This window comes from Antechinus flavipes, chromosome 2, assembly GCF_016432865.1.
Source record: "Antechinus flavipes isolate AdamAnt ecotype Samford, QLD, Australia chromosome 2, AdamAnt_v2, whole genome shotgun sequence".
In the NCBI taxonomy this organism is placed as follows: Eukaryota; Metazoa; Chordata; class Mammalia; order Dasyuromorphia; family Dasyuridae; genus Antechinus; species Antechinus flavipes.
Window position 1 is genome coordinate 230750200 of NC_067399.1, and position 19944 is coordinate 230770143.

At 44.2% G+C, this 19944-nt stretch overlaps 1 protein-coding gene across 17 annotated transcripts in view; it reads left to right on the plus strand.

Annotated features, from left to right (window-relative positions):
- Positions 1-17366, plus strand: part of CAMK2B (calcium/calmodulin dependent protein kinase II beta) — a 287804-nt gene extending 270438 nt beyond the window's left edge. For all 17 annotated transcript variants that reach the window (XM_051976448.1, XM_051976450.1, XM_051976449.1 and 14 more), the window contains 4 exons: positions 5058-5133; positions 5430-5524; positions 5852-6086; positions 10188-17366. In XM_051976448.1, the coding sequence (XP_051832408.1) occupies positions 5058-5133; positions 5430-5524; positions 5852-6084 (404 nt within the window). In that variant the 3' untranslated portion in view covers positions 6085-6086; positions 10188-17366. The remainder of the gene's footprint in view (positions 1-5057; positions 5134-5429; positions 5525-5851; positions 6087-10187) is intronic.
- Positions 17367-19944: the final 2578 nt, after the last annotated feature.

Sequence of the window (19944 nt, forward strand, 5' to 3'; positions counted from 1 at the left end):
CAAGAGAGAGGTTAGAGTTGGAGATGTCAAGGAAGTCATTCATATAGAAGAAAGGAAGAAAGATGATTTAGAGGTGGTCATAAGAATTCATGACCTCTCAGAGAGAGAGAGCATAGAAAGGAAACAGAATCATGAACTATGAGGGAGAGCCAAAGATGGGAGCAAGAGGAGGAAACAATTCACTTCAGAGCAGCAAAACACAAGAAGGAAACCAGGAGAACCATATTACAAAAGCCAAGAAAAATGGTAATTGCAAGGGAAGAGTTTGCCAAGTCTTGCTGCTGAAAAGAGGTCAGACTGAGTTTAGATTGATATTGAATGAAGTTGTTAGCCACCTTGGAGAGGGGTCTCAACTAAGCTGTGAAGAGTTAAGGAGCAGATAGCCCTAGAAGTTAATGGAACCATGTGGCAGCTCTCAAAGTTGATGCAATCTTGGACTTAGTGAGAGAATCAGTGCTTCCAAGAGTAAGAAATTATAATTCCACTTTGCTTCCCACTTGTCAGTATACACTGGCAGTACTGTGTTCAAGTCATTGTGCCACATTTTAGGAAAGATGCTAATATGCTGAAGAGCAGTGGAGGGCAAACAGAATGGTGGATAGTCTTACTATGTCACATGAGCATCAATTAAAGGAAATGGGCATTGTTAGTCTGAAGAAAAGAAGAATCTGGGAAGCTGTCTGCAAATGTCTGAAAGGCTTTCTTGTAGAGGATGGCTTAGATTTATTCTATTTGGCTGCAGAGGGAAGAACTAGGATGGATGATTTGAAATAGACAAATTTAGGGCATGCTTAACAATTAAAGCTATCCCCAAAATGGAATCAACTGCCTAGGGAAGTTGAGGGTTCTCCATCATTGCAGGTCTTCAAGCAAAGACTGGCTGTGGGGCTTCTGTTTGGTTGTGAGTTGGACTAAATAGCCAATGAGACCCTTTCCTCCAATAATCACACAGGTAGAAAGGAGCAGAGCCAGAATTTTTGAACTTATGTCCTTGAATCCAGTACTCATTCACATTTACTCATTTCCACAAATGCACTTCGACACATGTTACCATCTCCATTCCTATATACAGCACACACACATACAGATATTCCCACATGCATGGTTGCTTCAAGACAGCCACACATTCACAGTTAGATGGTATGATGGATAAAGTCCTGGGCCCAAAGCCAGTCAAGATCTGGGTTAAAATGTGATCCTACTGGCTATGTGAGCAAGTTACTTAAGCGCTGCCTCAGTTTCTTCAACTTTAAAATGGAAAAAAATAATAGAATCTACTTCCAAGAGTGGTTGGAAAAACCAAATGAAATAATATTTGAAAAACACTTAGCACAGTACACTTTAGGCACTTGATAAATGCTTCCTTCCTTCCTTTCATCACATATGAACTCAAGGTAAATTATTTAGTTATGTGACTTTGAGAAAAGTAATTTCCTTTCTCTGGGGTCTTGTTTCCTCATTTGTAAATGGAGAAGGCTGGACCAGCTGATCTATATCTAACATGTTTAGTTTCCTTCCTTCCTTCCTTCCTTCCTTGCTTCCTTCCTTCTGTCCGTCCGTCTTTTCTTCCTTTCCTTATTTCATAAATATTATTTTATTAACTATTTATTTCTTAGGAAATGGTAGATAAATAAGATGTGAGGAAAGGTAGAATGACAAAATTTATTTTGTGACTTATGTAATAGGTGGATGATTTTCCTGAACTTCTTTTCTTTGTGAATTATCTAGGAAGTAAAACCTCCTTTCTCATAATGTCAGCCATGTTAAAGAAGAAAACAAAAACTTCACATAATTTGTAGGGTTGGGTGGTCTGGGCACTGGAGACCAGTTTCAGAAAGATTAATCTAAGCATTTAAGCTGGCCCAAAGTGGAATGGGCACCCTCTTCATAGGAAGTCGTCAAGCCAAGGTTGGATGACCACATGGTGGGTGGTCAAAATGGGGGTTTCTTATTATGGAACATGTTGGTCTGGATGGGCTTTGAGATCTCTGAGATTCTTGTGTGATTTTCTGAATATATGCACACACACATGCACACTTTACACATGTGTATATACACAGATATACATTCTTACTCAGACTCAGACTCCCATCAATTTGCTCAGATACTCTCACTTAAAATACTCTCTCAACAGCTATACTTCCACACAGATGTATGCTATGGAAGTATGTGTACATGCACGGTGCACACACACACTCATATAGAGACACATACACTATTTACAGATACACACATGTACCCATTTACAGGCACACACACATATGTGTATGTACATATGTGTGTGTGTGTCTCTCTCTCTATATATATATATGACAAATTTGACAAAATTTATTTTGTGACTTATGTAATAGGTGGATGATTTTCCTGAACTTCTTTTCTTTGTGAATTATCTAGGAAGTAAAACCTCCTTTCTCATAATGTCAGCCATTTTAAAGAAGAAAACAAAAACTTCACACACTCATATATAGACACACACAAATGCCCATTTACAGACACACCCCCTCTACATATAGAATCACACCCTTGATGCATATACAACATTGTCACTGTAATTCCTTGATCCTCAAAAAGGCATATATGCTGTTCCAGACTCCAGCACCAGCTTCAGAAGCCCCTGCCCTTGCTCAGAGAGGGGCGGGTTCGGGGCAGGGGGCTGGCAGGTGCCTGGGCTTTGCCCCCCCTTTTTTTTTTTTACTGAAGCTGTCACAATTCCCCCCCGACAGGCTGGCTGCACCCCCGGACCCTGAGCTGTAGCCACCAGCCAGACACTCTGGGGCCCGGGTTTCCAAGTCCTGGCTGCCTGCTGTGAAGAACTTATGCTGGCTGTGTGCCCAGCAGGCTCTCTCTGCATAATTAACAAGGCAGTGGCTTGGAGCCGGCATCCACAAGTGGCACAGTTTCTCCCTTGTAGCTTTTTATCTTTACAAGCCATGCTCAGGGCTGTTCTGCCAATGGGCAGGGGCAGAAAGTAGCTCTGGGGAGGCTCTAGAAAGGAAAGAAGTTCAGGAAGGATGTGCTATCTATATTGTGAGGTGCCCCCTCCTTTCCTTCCATCTTGACTTTTTGAATGTCCTGGGGAAGATGCCAGTGAGGCAGAAATTGAGCCTGGTGGACCTCAGGGGAGGGTGGAAGAAGGAGGGGAAGACTGGGTGATTACAAAGTATCCTGATACAGTGGAATGAACACTGGCTCTGGTGTTAGAGATCCTGGGTTCAAATCTTATCTCTGATGTCTACTTTCTCTATGACCTTGAACAACTTATTTATTTATTTATTTTTAATAATAATTTTTTTATTTCTAAAATACATATAAAAAGAGTTTTCTTTTTTAATTTAAAAATTTTTAAGCTTTTTATTTTCAAAACATATACATAGTTTTCAACATTTACCCCTGCAAAATCTTATGTTCCAAATTTTTTTCCTTCCCTTCCCCCAATCCCCACCACTAGATGGCAAGTAATCCAATATATTAAACATGAGCAATTCTTATATGTATTTTTATCATTGTTGCACAAGAAAAATCAGATCAAAAAGAAAAAAAAATGAGAAAGAAAACAAAATGCAAGCAAACAACAATAAAAAAGGTGAAAATACTATGTTATAATCCACAATCAGTCCCCACAGTACTCTCTCTGGATGCAGATGGCTCTTTCCATCACAAGTCCATTGGAATTGGCCTGAATTGCCTGATTGTTGAGAAGAACCAAGTCCATCAAAGTTGATCATCACATAATCTTACTGTTGCTGTGTATGATGTTCTCTTGGTTCTACTCACTTCACTTAGTATCAGTTCATCTAAGACTCTTCAGGTTTCTCTGAAATCAGACTGCTGATCACTATACTTATAGAGTAATAATATTCCCTAACATTCCTATACTATAATTTATATAGCCATTCTCCAGTTGATGGGCATCCATTCTTTTTCCGTTTGTTGCCACTACAAACAGGGCTGCCACAAACATTTTTGCACATGTGGGTTCCTTTCCCTCCTTTAAGATCTCTTTGGGATATAAGCCCAGTAGAAACACTGCTGGGTCAAAGGATATGCACAGTTTGATAGCCCTTTGGGCATAGTTGAAAAAGTTATTTACTCAATCAACAAACAGGTATTTTCTCAAGGACCTGCTCCCTTCCAGGTGCTGGGAAAACAAATGCAAAGAACCATCCCTTTGACTCTATCAGAGGAAATACCATGTGCATTTATAGTTATATGCAAAGTCTTTTCTCAATAACCTCTAACTAAAATTTCAATTATTTAAAAATATTATTCTGAAAAGAGATCCATACTCTTCAGTAGACTGCCAGGATCAGGGGAGGAGATCATAAGATTCAAAAAGGACTGACAACCCCTGGTCTTTGTGGCCTCTGTGGGCACTTCCATATCAGCTATTTACCAGGGTCTTAGGATCATCCTCTATCTCCAGGCTCAACCTGCATGTTACCTCCTCCATTAATCTTCCCTTGGTCCTCCCTGCTACAAATGGTTTTTCATTTCCATGACATTGTTGAACTATTTTCCTTCTTTGCGCATCCTATAATGCTCCCAACATCCTCTGGTATTTCTTTACCAATATACATTTTGTTCCCCCAGTAGATTGTAAGCTCTTTGAGAGCAAAGACTGTTTCCTTTCTATATCTACAATTCATCTAGTTCAGGGGCTTGTACAGAGTAGATCCTTAATAAATAAATTGAGTTTATTGAATATGATGCACTTCCTCTTATCCCTTTTATCCTTTTCTCTGTCTATATTACACCGACTTGAGTGGGATTGTTACAGGTGATGTTGATCCCAAGCAGGCTGAGCCTGGAAGGAATCCCATGCAGGCTTGCGTTCCCTAGATGGACCTCAGCAATTCTTCAGTGTGGCTAGGGATGAAAGCCTGCTAGAGATGCAGAAGCAGGCTGGGGGGAGCCACGCTGGAGGGAGGTCTTGGTCAACAAGCCCTTGGTGCTTGAGAAGGAAGGCCCTGGGGCCTGATCACTCGCTGGGGGCTGAAGGGCCCACCCTGGGGTGCTGGGCCCTCAGAGGGCAAATCTGATTGTATTTTTCTCTCCAGCTCGCAAGCAAGAAATTATCAAGATCACAGAGCAACTGATAGAGGCTGTCAATAATGGGGACTTTGAGGCCTATGCGTGAGTACCCCCATGGGATTTCAGACCCACCTGCGGTCGGAGGGAGGGAAAATCTGATCCTTTGGGAGAGAAAAGTTAGTTAGTACACTGTCGGAGGTGGGATGATCAGCCCCGAGGGCATGGTGGGGCATGGGGCCCAGGGTTCTCAGCTGCTGCTGCCTTGGCACATGGCTCACAGAATGTTGAGAGATGGGGGGCCTCCCAGGTTCATCAATGTGACATAGGTCACATAGCAGTCCGCTAGGGAGTCCAGGGTCTCCCTCGACACAAACCTCTCATTTGGTATCTGTTTGCAGGAAAATTTGTGATCCAGGCCTGACCTCATTTGAACCTGAAGCTCTTGGCAACCTTGTAGAAGGGATGGACTTCCACAGATTCTACTTTGAGAATTGTAAGTAAGCTTGGTCAGGGGCTGAAGGAGTAAAGGAGGCTGCTTTTTTTTTTCCTGCAGAGAATCAGGGGTCCTGGAAGGACAAAGCTAACCCAAGGAAGAAAAGTTTGAGGAGGGTCCCATGGGTGGGATGACAAATGAGGGGAACATAATGAAGGCCCTGATTAATCTCTGGCCCACAGCTGAGCTGCCTCCCATGGTCTCCTTCTCTATGGGGAGCTGACTGTGTCCCCGTGTCCCTGCTCCCAGATCGGAGGGAGGGCGGGGGGATTTTGGAAGAGCTCTTTGTACACTATAAGTTCTCCCCCCTTCTCTTCCCCTCTTCAGTGCTCGCCAAGAACAGCAAGCCCATCCACACCACCATCCTGAACCCCCACGTGCACGTCATTGGCGAGGACGCCGCCTGCATCGCCTACATCCGTCTCACGCAGTACATCGATGGGCAGGGCCGACCCCGCACCAGCCAGTCAGAGGAGACCCGCGTCTGGCACCGCCGCGACGGCAAGTGGCAGAACGTCCACTTCCACTGTTCAGGTGCACCTGTGGCCCCGCTGCAGTGAAGGTGAGCCCCCACCCACCCTGCTGGGAGCCTGCCTTCCGTCCCGCGGCCCCGATTCCCAAGGAGACCAGCCTGGATGAAGGGCACAGGGCGGAGGGAGCAGTCGCTTCCCTGTCACTCCAGGGGTCTAGGTCTGGAATTCAGTCCTTTTACAGACAAGGAGGTTAAAGCTGCTGGAAGCAGGACTTAGGCCTTCCGATTCCAGAGGGAGGGCCGTTTATTGTATGTTATGTTGCCTCCAGATGGTAAGCCCCCGGCAGCGAGTCCTCTCTCCCTCCAAAATGGCGTCCTGTACATGGATGTGCAAGAACAGAGAGGAGGCCATTCTGACTGGAGAGGAGAGCACGAATGCAGCGTTATTGTTTGTTGCTGAGCTGTTTCCAGTCTTGTCTGACTCTGATCCCTTGGGGGGGGGGGGGGATTTCTCAGCGAAGATGCTGAAATGGGTTGCCATTCTCATTTTACAGAGGGGGAATCTGAGGCAAACAGGAGTAAGTGACTTGCCCAGGGTCACAGAGCTAGTAAGTGTCTGAGGCTGTACTTGAACTCAGGTCTTACTCTATCCAGCCCTGCCCCCTAGCTGTCCTGAATGCAACACAGCAAGTTGTTTTGTTTTGTTTTAAATTAAGGACCTGCTCAGGCAGAGCTAAGTGTGGGGGAGATGAACAGTTCTGATAAGACAGAGTCCCTAACCTCCGTTACCCCTTCATAGACATCATCCCAAAGAACTGTGGTATACATTACCTATTAGATAGAGGGACAGCTTCAAAATTAAGTACTATGTAGAAGTTCTGAGAAAGAAGGGGGAAGGAGGGCCACACAGGGAGAACTTCAAAGAGGAGGTCACCTGTGGGATGAGCTTCAAGGATGATGAGATGGGGAAAGGGGCATTCTAGGTAGAGAGAAGAGCACAGGCAAAGACTCAGGCCTTTGTTAGAATGTGCAGTGCCTGTCCAGGAGGCAGAAGGGTCCAGCTGGCAGGAGCACCGAGTCCTTGGAGAGGAGTAAAAGGAGAGAAAGTCAGCCCCATTCCAAGGAAGTTTGCAGATCTTGTACATGATACAACTGTTTATAGGTTCCTGAGCAGGAAAGTAACAGTTCAATCCCATAGATGTTAATTAAGCACTTGCTATAGGCAATTAAACAAGATTTATTAAGCACCACGTAGGAAATTCAAATAGAGTTTTGATATAATCCCTGGAATTTAAATCTGTAATCAATCAACAAGCACTGATTAAGCACCTACTGTGTACAGGCATTGTGGTGATAACAAAGATAAAAGTGAAATAAGCCTTGTCCTCTAAGAGGTTACGGTTTAGCCAGGGGAAACAACATTATGTTATTTTCCATATGTGTGTGAAAAATAATGATATAATTTGGGGAAGAAAGCCCCTTCTTATAAAAGGTGGCATTTGAGCTGAGCCTTGAAAGAAAATAAGAATTCTTGGAAGTGGAGGCAAGAAGGGTGCAGCCATCATGAAATCACAGAAGTGAAAGATAGGGTGTTGTGTCTGAGGCACAGGAAGGATGCCAGTTTGGCTGAATCATAGTGTCTGTGGAAGAGAATAATGTGTAATAAGTGTTGAGAATAAAATTCAACAAAGGTAGATGCTGTGCAAGATAACATTTGATTGATGATTCATACATAGAATACAGAATATGATTATAGAATAGAGTCAGTTACAGAGTGAAATAAAGTACAAAATATATATGCAACATAATATGTGTAATATTTATAAAATATTGATACAAGATCAAGAATTAATCATCATCTAAGACAAGAAGGATACATCCAAATAATTGTATTATAAGAGAAAGTGAGATCAGTGTAAAGCAGAGATCTGAGTAGAGTTCATGAAGAAACTTTTACCTGGTCAGGGAAGACTTCGTAGAGGAGGCAGCATCTGATTTGAGTCTTAACAAAAGGATGGGACCAAAGTAGATTAGAGATGAGTAGTAGTGTCCATTCCAGGCTTGGAGGTGACTGGCACAAGTAAGGTACATGGAGAAGGTAGATAGGGGGCCCCAATGTGGGGCACAGTAGTTGGGGAACATAAGATATATTGGAGACAGGTTTCAGGGAGCCTGAATTGAGAGATCAGTAGGGAGTGAGAAACCACTGAATACATGAGTTGAAGAGTGGATCCAAGGAGTATGTTGGATAAATGAATGAAGAACAGGTGGAAAGTGGGGTTAGGGAGAGGACTGATGAGAAGCAGGGTGATGAGTTTGAAGCCTACTACAGTAGTCCAGAAGAGAGAGATAAGTACCTCAACTAAGAGCATCAGAAGGAAGAGGGAACAATGTGAAAATGGTGTTTTAGAAAGATTAATTTGGCAGCTCTTCATTTCAGCAGAAAATAGGGAGAAGGTGCTGGGCAGTGAGTACTGGAGATGCAAAGACTGAACTGAACAGCCTTTGCTGTCTGGGAACTTGCATTCTTTCAGAGGGGTACAACATGAAAATGCTGTATATGCAGAATACATGCACAAAAAATTTTAAAAATGCATTTCAAGGAGGAGGGAGAACCCAACAACTAGGGCAACAAGGAAAGAAAGACCTTGTGTAGGAGGTGATGGCTGAACTGAACCTTGAAGAAAACCAGGGATTCTAAGAAGTGGAGAGGACAAAGAATAGCATTCCAGACATGGAAGACCATTCATGGGAAGGCATGACCCAGAGAAGGGACTGTCAGCAGTCACCACCACCACAACTAACATTTTTATAGTACATCATGGCTGGCAAAGCAACTTGACATATGGTGTCTCATTTGATCCTCACACAAACATGGGAATCAGGTACGATTGTAATCTTCAGATGTGAGAAAAATGAAGCTGAGAGAGACTTAGTCACTCCCCCCCCCAACACACACACACACACACACACACACACACACACACACACACGGTGAATAAAGTGTCTGAGAGACAGGACCCATTCTCAGGCTTCCTGACTCCAAGGCTAGCATTGTACCATTCTTACAATAGAATATGGGACATAGACTAGTTTAATTGGAAAAGTTGAAGGAGCACCAGAGAGCTACAGAGGTGCCACATTGTATAGCACCAGAGAGCTATGGAGGTGCCACATTGTATAGACTTTAACCAGCAAGAGATTGTTACAGTAGTCCTGGCAAGAGATGATAAGGACCTAAAAAAAGAATCCTGGCTATGTGAATGTAGAGAGAAGAGAAATTGGGTTGTGCACATAGGATTGAAGCAAAGACTATTTCATTTTTATCTCTACAGCCCTATCACCTATCAATGCCTTGCACATACTTAAGATATTTATTTAGTTTGGTTTGATTAAATCGATCAGAGATGCGAGAGATTTTGTGGAGGTAGAATTAATAAAATTTGGCTCTTCTTTGGATAGAAAGTGTAGGACTCTCTTAAAACTCTGACTCTGATTCTTTCTTTTGGTACTCTTGTTAGCTCCCTCATTGATTCAGTTATTATTTCTACATAAATGATTCAAAACATCTATGTATCTAGCTGTAATCATCTTTATGGGCAGGAAAAAAAAGTGAATAATCTAGCAAAGGAAACTGAGAAATGTTCAGATAGGTAGGAGAAGAAGCAAGTGAGAGCAGTGTCATGGAAGCCAGGGAGAGGGGCAGGATTCCAGGAGAAAAATGGATGATTGAAAGTGTTGCAAAACAAAGTAAAGACAGAAAATATAGACAGCTCTTTCAAGGAGTTTGGCTATAAAAGGGAAGAAAGTCATAGGATTTTAGTTTGAGGAAATGGCAATGTTAAATCAAGGTTTTCTAAGGATTAAGAAGACCTTTTTATTTACAAGTGGTAGTAAAGGAACTGATGAAAAGGATATATTAAAAGTGAAAGAACGAGGAAAAGAATAATGTCTCACAGAGGAGACAGGAGGAAATGGGATCAAGATTTGGGAGAATAGTCACAGAATCAGACAATCTTAGTTTAAAAAGGACCACTGCAATATTGGAAATGGTTATCTAATTCTTTTTTCCCCTCCCAAATGCCCCTTGCTTCTCCTCTGTCTGAGGTCCCCCTACTTCATCTGCCCTTGCTTAAAACACACATCCCACACCATGGGCACTACAGTGACAGGGCCCACCTTGTGTTTCAGAACCAGTACATCCTTTTGTGGTTTCATCCTGACGGAGACGGTGATTGGAGCGGAGCCGCCACTCGCCGGGTGGTAGCGCCCACCGCGTCAGCATGCTCGTGTCTGCCTCGTCCCTCCCTCCCCTGGTGCCTGTGTCTGCAGAAAACAAGACCAGATGTGATTTCTTTTTAAAAAACAAACAAACATACAAACAAACAAACAAACAACCGGCAACTACAACAACGACAACAAAAAGCAACCAATGAAATGAGGAAAAAAACCCACCACGATACAAAAAACGAAACCAAGAAAAAAAGCTGTAAAAATCACTGGCGTTTGTGGGGCTTCAAAACCAACCAGCTGCTCCTCCCGTCCACAGCTCCATGTGTGTGTCTGTCCGTCTGTTCCTCGACTGTCTTGGGTGACCAGATGTTGCAATGAAAATGTCCACAAGGCTCCACCCCCTTTGTTGACCCCCATGTTGAACGGTGTTAGTTTGTTAGATGAAAAAAAAAAAAAAACACACACAAAACCCACAAAAAAAAAAAAAAACACAAAAAAACAAAAAAACAAACAAAAAAAAAACTAAGGTATTTTGCATTCTCTCTGCCAACGCATGGGCCTTTGCCAGTGGTGTACTTGCACGTGGCCATCGTGAGCTGTTACTGTTTGTCTTTTCAGGGACGTGGGGCTGCTGGCTCCAGGTTTTCCTTTGCCTTTTCCCTCTAGTTGTGCCTGCGGGTTGCTGTCACTCTTTCCTTCCTTCCACCCAACATTCTTTCTTTGGTTGAGGAGGAAAGAGGCATCTCTGGGCTCTGTCCCTTCTGTGCCAGGCAGATTTCTGGTCAGCAACATGTCCAGTGTTATTGGAAAGTGACTTCCCGGCTCCGGATGGGTTAAGATCCCGGCACTCACACTAGGGGACATCCCTTGCTCTTGTCATCCCCCCTCAACTAATGGGCCTGTGTCAAGAACCTCCTTGTGCCATGTTGACCTCGTCTCTTACTCTGAAGCCTTGAAGGCTGGTGATGGCATGAAGGGCGAGCAGCTCTGGGTGAGGATTGTGAAGAGTGCTGAGGGGCATGGCTGGGAGAGGGGAAAAAGATGGGGGCTGGGACATATAGGGGTACGAGAATCCTGGTCCTTTGGAACCCCGATTTTGTAGGTGTCTGCTGGCCCAGGAGTGGGGGGAGCTTGGGCCAGCCAGCTCCCAAGTGTCCAAGAGAGTATGCTAATCTCACAGAAAGGGGAACTCCATCTTCTGGAGACAAAGCATCATCTCCTATCAACTCTCCTTTCCTCTCCTTAGCCCTAACAACTTCACAGATGGGAAGCACAGCCAGAGAAATTAGCAGACCCTGGGCTGTGCCCCCAGGGCCTTTGTAACCTCTTCAGTTTAACCAGGATCTTAATTCCTTCCCCTTAACTGACAGAGACAACTCAGGAGCCAAGACTCCCAAATAACCAGCTATAGAAAATGAGGGCTTTGGACCCTCAGGAAATAATCTTTCTTCTTGCCTTGGTGGATATTGAAAGCAGCTTCTGCTTCTTCCCTCTGTTTGGTTGGTCTCTGCACAGTAGACAGTGAATGTATTGACAGCTTTGTGGCGGCTCCTCTGAATTTCGATCCAGAGAAATTTGTTTCCTCCTTTATTTCTCTCTGACCCTTTATAGGGGCATTCCAATCTCTCCTCCTATCAGGATAAGAATTGGCAGTTCAGAAAGGTTACATACAGACTTAGGCCTTTCTTCCTCCTGCTATCCCAGCCCCTGAAATGGGGGTAAAGAGGTTGTTATTTTTCTTTATGTTATCCCTTTCCCAACCTAGGTGAATCTGATAGGTCTTGTGGAGGACTATCCAGAGGTATTGTGTGCTCTCCTATGGAGAGGCCCCCGGCATTATGGGATGGAGGAAATCTGGGGGGTGGGGTAAGGCCAGTTTCCACCTCTACTCCCCCACCCTATCCCCTTCACTGAAGGTGAAAGAGGAGGGAATCTTGTAACTGACAATTGGAAGCAATCTAAGACCAAGCAGTTATTTCCTCAAATTCTCTCCAGTAGAGGAGTAAGGATCTGAACTCTGCAAGAACCTAGCTAGATTGTGGGGAGTTCCCTAGAGAAAAAAGGACAGGTCAAGATAGAACAGTGAATCTAACATTAGACCAATGAGCCCTGTCATTGATTTCCCTGGCCTGTGGTTGGAGTTTACAGAGTGGTCATCTCTGGATGGAGAATCGGTGGCTGGCTACAGTGTGGCCCTGGCAACTCCAGAGAATCCCGGGAATAGGTGAATAGTGTCTGGATTTCTTGGGAGCCAGAACTGAAGGATGGTTGTGAGGGAGATGCTGCCTTTGGTGACATGGCCATCTGCATATAATCCCTGAGAGAGCATCACTTGCCACTGGGGCTGGTAGGATGCAGTGAGCCATATCCATTAAGTAGGAAATGGAGTCGTCTTGTTGTTTACATGATGGGTGCTCAACAAATTCTTTAAGGATGGCTGCTGCTGAATTGATTGGTATCAACAACCACTTGATATATTTATTAATGACCTACTGTCTTCAAGGATGATGTTGATGGATTAGGAAGGAACAGGTTCAGAAAACATAAAAAATACAATGGGGATGAATGGCTTTCTTCTTGGGAACTTCAGCTGCCAAACTTGAATTGGAAAATTAAAGGGAAGATGCTGGTCTAGGCCCTATTTTCATTTTCCCCTGGCATTAAGAGAATATTGCAAGGAATTCCCACCATGGAAATCAGGGACTTGAGACAGGAATGGTTCTAGGGCTATCTGGCAAGGTCAGAGAAGACACACATCAGTCTATAAAACCTGGGCTCAATGGTGAAAACATCAGGAGTTTGAGAGAGTTCGAAACTGACCCTCAGATAAAATATGAGAAAGATAAGTTGAGAACTGGATGTCTGCTCTTAATCTGACTTTGGGAAGTGAACATTGTGATTCTTATGCTGAAGGTAAGCAGTACCGGAGATGGGGATGGCCTTCATGGCATCCTTTAGTCTGCTTCCTACCCTAGCCTTGAAATCTCAGAGCCTCCTTTCAGCCTCCAATGTAGATCTCCTCATTCCCTGGCTGCTATGTTTGGTCTGAAATAGCATACTTTCCTTGGTCTTCATCAATTATTAGAAGCAGAATTAATGTGAGAAGAATTCATGGGCTCCTGCCCTCACCTGGTGTATTGTTCTGATACTTGTCCCTTTGATCCAATCTAACAAGTATTTATTAGGTACCTAAATGTGCAGGAGGCATTGTACTAGGCACCAAAGTTACCAAGACAAAACAAAAACAGATCCCTGTCCTCGAGAAGCATAAGGGAGAAGGGATTTCAGCCAAGCATGGAAAGTTATCTTTTAGCCAGGCAGTTCCCAGAAGGAGAGGTGAGAAGGAAGAAGAAGAAGAAAGGAAGCTAGAAGGAAGTGAGAGAGAACAGATGGCCATGGGGATGATCCAGACTCAGGATCAGCCAAATCAATAGTACAGTATCTGGCCTGAGGAAAAGGAGGCTGCTTAGGTCAGTCTAGGGCCCCTGAGGATGAGACTGTGGGCTGAGGTGGCTGTTCCTCCTCCCCCATGGCTAGGAAAAATTCAGCTCGAATAATGCTCCGGCATCTCTTTTTGTATTAATTTTGCAAATGTGGACAGTCCTTCCTCAAAGAGTTTGTGTTGAGGATGCATCCAGACCTCAGGAAGGTGAAGCAAAGACAGCACAATGGCAGGCAGGACACAAAAGTTCAAGGCTTCTGCCTAGCTTCATTGACTCATTCATACCTTGACTCAAGGTTTGGGGTGGGGGGTGGGGGGATGGCTGATAATGGAGAGAATTGATTCTCTTTGGCTAAAAATGTTGAGTTGCTCAGGGATGAGTGCCCCAGACTTGGGACAGTTGGTGGGCTGATTGAGCTGTTGATGGTGAATTCTGGTCCCATCCTTTACCCAATCCATTTGGTATAGCAATTCCTTAGCTGATCCAGTGAGCGTCCATCTATCTGATAACTACTTTTGCCTAGGCCAGAGACTTTTTTAGGGGAAGGGGGGTTAGTTTTGCAGGAGAGTTTTCCTCCTTGCCATGCAAAGTGCCATCCTTAACTCAGTGGAAGTATTTTTTGGTGGCCATCTGCACTGGGGAAGAAAACAGATAACTGTTTAAAGAAAGGTTTGTGGGCAGTGATGAAGTATGGGCCAGAAGTTAAGTGTAGAAGGAAGAGAGGGATCTCAGGTGTGACGGGTTGAAAGCCATCAGGTGGCATAGTTTAACTATGGCAGTCCTTCCCTGGCTATTGATGCAGCGCTAGGAGCACCAGAAGGTGAGAAACACGGTGTAAGGAAGCAGCCATAGATGTCGTGCCATCTGCTGTTCTCAGAGGAGTCCAATCTGGTCTGGCTTATCTCTGATTCAGAGATTCTCAGAAATACTCTACAGTGAAATGAAGGGCCTGGAAAGGTCTGTGATTCTTATGTCCACTCTAGAGTGGACCCTTGGCTAGGCCAAAACTAAGGTCCTTTGAACTAGATTACCAAGTGATTCTGGGCTAAGAGACTGTAGTGACTACCTTCAGGTCCACATGGCCGTTTAGAGTTTGAAAGGAAATGAGGGTGGGTTGTTTACTGCACCACTTTTTTATTATCCTTTAAAGACCCAAAAGTTTCAATCAGCCTGGCTTCCTTTGACCAAGAAGGCTCCCCATGTCTTAGAACAAATGACAGGTCTAAAATAATAGGCTGGAAACTTGACAGTAGGGGTGAAGGAACTATTCCTGACACTCATGTCAATCATCTATGAACAAAACAAAAAACAAATGCATAGGCCACTTCTCCATATTCTTTGTTCCCAGATTAAGTCAACTCTACTCCTAGAGGCCATGGGCACCTCTATGAGCAAAGTGTTCACAGAAACTCAGTTTGAGTTAGTTCCTGGGATATTGATCACTTTAATATCAACCCACATGCATATAAATGTACATACATACATATACATATACAGAAATGCTTTTGTTCATAAACATGTCCATATTCATACATGGGCTTGAGTAATGATTTCAAAATGCACTTTTCAGATACTCCAACATGTTTTTAATTAAAAACATACATCCTGGGGAGTTTTAAATTGAAGACTGAAGTACAGTCTGGTAAGGATGGGATAGATATCATCTCCAAAAAGATTAAAAATCATTTCCGGACAGAAAGTATCACCGTTTGAACAATATTGTTCATTTTGTTCATTGGAGTCTCAAGGCACAAGCAGGTGGTATACCTAGGGAGCCAGCAGTCACGATCAGGTATAAACTATCTCCTTTCCACACAACCAGCAAACTTCATTCATTACTATAGCACAGTCATAAAGGCCCTTTGGAATGATTGTAAATATTTGTTACATAGACTTCCATTTTATCTCGCAGAAAATTGAGAAAGCTATTTTGCCAGAAAGCTACTTTGGCACTAGGGATCCCAGCAATTCCTTCATCCTCTAACTACAATTCTATCCCTTCAGATTCCTTTCTTTTCCCTGAACCACCTGCAGATCTCTGGGTGAGGTAGAGGTTAAACTTCCTAACTCGTTTCACCCCTCCCAACCCAAATGTATTCCTAATGTTGAGCATACACTTGAGCTGGTTGAGGCACTGTTGTATTTTGATGTACCTGTTGTGAGTGGGTGATAGAATTGGTGGACACTTTCTAGAGGTTAAGGAGTAAGCTCTGACCACATTACCTGGATCATCAGGAAGGAGATTTCCTGGAGGGAGAAATAGTCTGGAACTGAGCTCATAAAGGAGTTTGAAGTTTGTAGATAACTTGAAAATATAACCTAAAAGGGCCTAATGATGAATGGATGACCAGATGGATGGATGGATGGATGAATGAATGGATGGATGGATGGTGAACTAGAGAAGAGGCTAGGGTAATGCCTTAATTTTCCATGGTTAGTAAAGGGGGGACTATGTGTAGCTTGTTAGACGGGGTTTTCCCTCTATCTGGACGGGGCCTGATTTTCCTATTTAGTTTGTATGTGTTCTCTTCTGGGGAAGAATGAGTTGGCAAGGTGCCCCAACAGATGGATAGAAGTTATATAATGGAATAATGCTGTTTGATGGAATAATTAGATGATGATGGAGGCTGGGAGGGACAGAGCTGCTAAGACAGGGGCACCAGAGGGTTGAGGACAGAGTAGGAGGGGAGAAGATCTGGAATCAATTAACTCAAAGGAACTACAAATTGGATTAAATCAATTGAATTTAATCCTGAGTTAAGAGGCATTCCTCACTGGCCACATTTTTGCCCCATCCCTAGAAGCCACTCAGACACCCCCTAACAATTCACTTTTAATTTAAGTATAGATTTCTTTTTCTTTCCCTCTAAATAAAGCAAAGTGAGAGGAAAGAGGAGGAAGAGGGATGGGTTATCAGGTGGTCCCTGTTTGAGAGTAGAACAGAACTCCGAGCCAATGGAAAAGAGATCTGGCACACAAGCTCTTTCAGTGGCAAACCCACAATGGATACCCATTTCAAAATCAACAACAAAATGACTGTAAGATGCTAGATTGCCATCTTGTGACTGGCAGGGTTTTCCCTTAATTCCCTTAAGTAACTGAATAAAAGTTCCCCGGATGAGAGGACACTAGGCGTTCCTGCCTGGAGCCAAGTCTGGGCTGGGAGCTTCTGGGGTAAGAGGACCATCAGTTCTGCTCACCCCCTAACAAAGTGTGTGACCCAGCATTTGGCAGCAAAGGGGACCACGGAAAGCCTGTCCCACCTCCTACCCTCTTGTGTCCTGGGGCCTCTTCACTCTCCTTTACCAGTCATCTTGTTATAACTATGGAGCTGCGTGTCTGGGGTTATTTGGGGATTTGGGGGGGGGGGGGAGGGAGGAGGGGTAATTTTTTTTTTTTTGCATGACCTCTAAAGAGAAAAAAAAAAACATATAAATCCATTGATAGCTAGGTATACATAACTTTTGGCATGTGTATATCTATCTATCCTGAGGAAGAGAACTTGATGAAAGATGAGCACTCTGCTCCATGAATGCTAGGGGATCTTTCCTCTTTTCTGACTTTCTCTTCTTTCTTTTTGCTGAGTTTCATTGTCTTTTCTTTCTGAGCCTTGTAAGTGTAAAAACAAAAATGATTCTTATTTTGTTCTGTCTCGGGAAACTGCAAATAAAACAAAACAAAAAAATGGGACAAATGTTCAGTGTGTGGTAGCTTGCTTTTCACCTTAACCTGGCCTCTGCCCATGATCTTTCCCGGTGGGCAGCCTCATCCACACAGCAGGCCCCCTGCCCTGTCGTCGTGGCCCTGAAAAAACTGGCCACAATGCCTGTGAGAGCAGGTGAGGCCGGCGGAGGGCTGGCCTTGACCCCTTGCCTGAGCTTGCTGGGGAGAAGAGCACAATGGAAACCCCCCACAAGCACCATGGCTTGGCCCTGGCTGGCTCCTTTCCTGACACAGAAACAGCCTCTCAGGCCCTTCTCCCTAGTAGTCTGTCTACATCTGGGACCCTTCTCACTCCTTAGAGCCCAGGAAGTAGGTCAGACGCCAGAAGGCCCTTGTGTCCTCCATGTCCTGCCTGCGACACCTTCTAGTCTTCTCAGTTATAAGGCGTTCTCCTGGAGGCCCTGCCCCGACCTCCCCAGGCTCAGGGGGGACATAGCTAAGACCACAGGTCAAATCCCCTGTAGAAATCAGACCCTGAGGGCAGACTGACTGCATGAAAGTGAAAGAGGTACCAGGGAATAGAGGGGGGAGGGCATAGATGCATAATGGCCTGCCCACACGTTTCCATGGTAACTGTTCCCAAGGTTATGCCCCTTCCCCTCTCCGGCAGAAGTTGGCAGGTCAGAGGGCAGCTCAGTCGATAACTGATGTCAGTCAGATGTTACCTCTATTTCCATCGCTTCCTTGGCAAGAAAATGAAGGCTTAAGAAAAAAAGACAAAAAATAATTTAAGAAATATCTAACTTGGAGGGTCCAAATGATATAGATGGTGACAAGACTGGGAGAGTGGGATGTTTTGTTGGCTTTGCGGAGCAGTCTGGTGCAGAAGGGCCCATGTTGCATCCAGCACAAACAGGAGGGTCCCTGAGATTTCCTAACGCAGGGTATGAGAAGGGAGACTTTCTCCATTAAACGGCCACTCCTCCTGGCACAGAGCTCCATGGGTTTTTCTTTTATTGTGCCAAAGGACAGATGTGCAGTGGTTTGGGGCCTGGCTCTGCCAGCCCCGGGGTAGGAGAGGCCATTAGTGCAGAACCCATGGCTCAGAGAATGTGCCAGTGTGCCCCGGCTCGGCTTAACCAGCAGCTCTGGCTGGAGCTCTCCCAAAGGGCCTGAAAGGAGGGAAAGAGGAAGGGAGTAGACAGGCAGACATTGGTTCACACAACACACTCTCCTCATCCTCCCCCCTCCCTAAAAGTTCCCACCCATGCCCCGGCATCACTGCAGACTCACAGGGTTAGTGGTTCTGGGCACCGCCCCAGTGAGGGCCAGCTGGATGCCAGGCACCGAAGGTGCTGGGAATACAAACTGGAGAGAAGCCATCCTTGTGCCACAAGGGAGCCCACTGCAGAGTGTGGGCCCTCTACGCATTAGCAGACAACTTTCATGATTTGCTGTGGCAAAAGAAAACTCCTATGCCAGTTCCTTTGGTGATGATGGGTTTCTTCAAACCTGGTCAGGCTGGTGCCCAGAGGATGAGCAGTCTGTCACTGTGTATACTGCGCCCACACGCCTTTCCAGCTGTGCAGCCCTGGCTCAGATGCTCATCAGCATCACCTTTTAGATTTGGGGCTCGTTTTCAGTCTCTTTCCCTGGCCCTTTATTGAACATAATTTTTATTGCATTGGGGTTTGAAAAGGAAGCATTTACTATTTCTGACTTTCTGTATCTGATTATGAGGTTTTTATGCCCTAATACATGGTCAATTTTCATGTAGCTGCCATGTACTGATGAGAAAAAGGTGTATTCTTTTCTGTCCCTATTGAATTTTCTTGAGAGGTTCATCATATCTTTAAGTTTTCTAGGATTCTATTAGCTTCTTGAGTTTTTTATTTTGTGGTTAGATTTGTCTAATTCTGAGAGAGGAAGGTTGAGGTCCCCACTAATACAGTGTTGATATCTATATTTTTCTATAATTTGCTTAATTTCTCTAAGAATCTGAATGCTCTTACCACTTGATACATATACATTCAGTATCGATGCTCTTTGTCTCCAGCACCCTTTAACAAGATGTAGTTTCCTTCTTTCTCTCTTTTATTTAGGTCTATTTTTACTTTTGCTTTATCCGAGATCAGAATTACTACCTCTGCTTTTTTTGCTTCAGCTCTGAGGCATAATAAATTCTGTTCCAGCCTTTTATGGGAGTTTTTTCTGTGCCACAACAAGGCATCAAAGTTCAGAACTTCAGTTAGTGTCTAAGGTCAAATTTGAACTCATGTCTTCCTGACTCCAGGCCTGGCATCCTACCACCTAGTTGCCCTTCAATATCATTAAAATTCAGAATTTCTGGAGAAATGGGAATTCTCTGGTCACTAAATGGGATGCAAAGTGCTTAAAGTAATATTCTTATTATATCAGACTTGTCATGTTATTCTAAAAATTGTCCAGCACTCATATTTATTTTTCGCAAATGAGGAATCAAATAATTTTACTCAAGGGGACACACATCAGGGGCATTAACAACATTTACTGAAATTTACTATGTGATGAGCACTCGTTACCTTGTGCTAGAATAGGAAGCCATCCCTTGATCCACTCAACATGCTGAA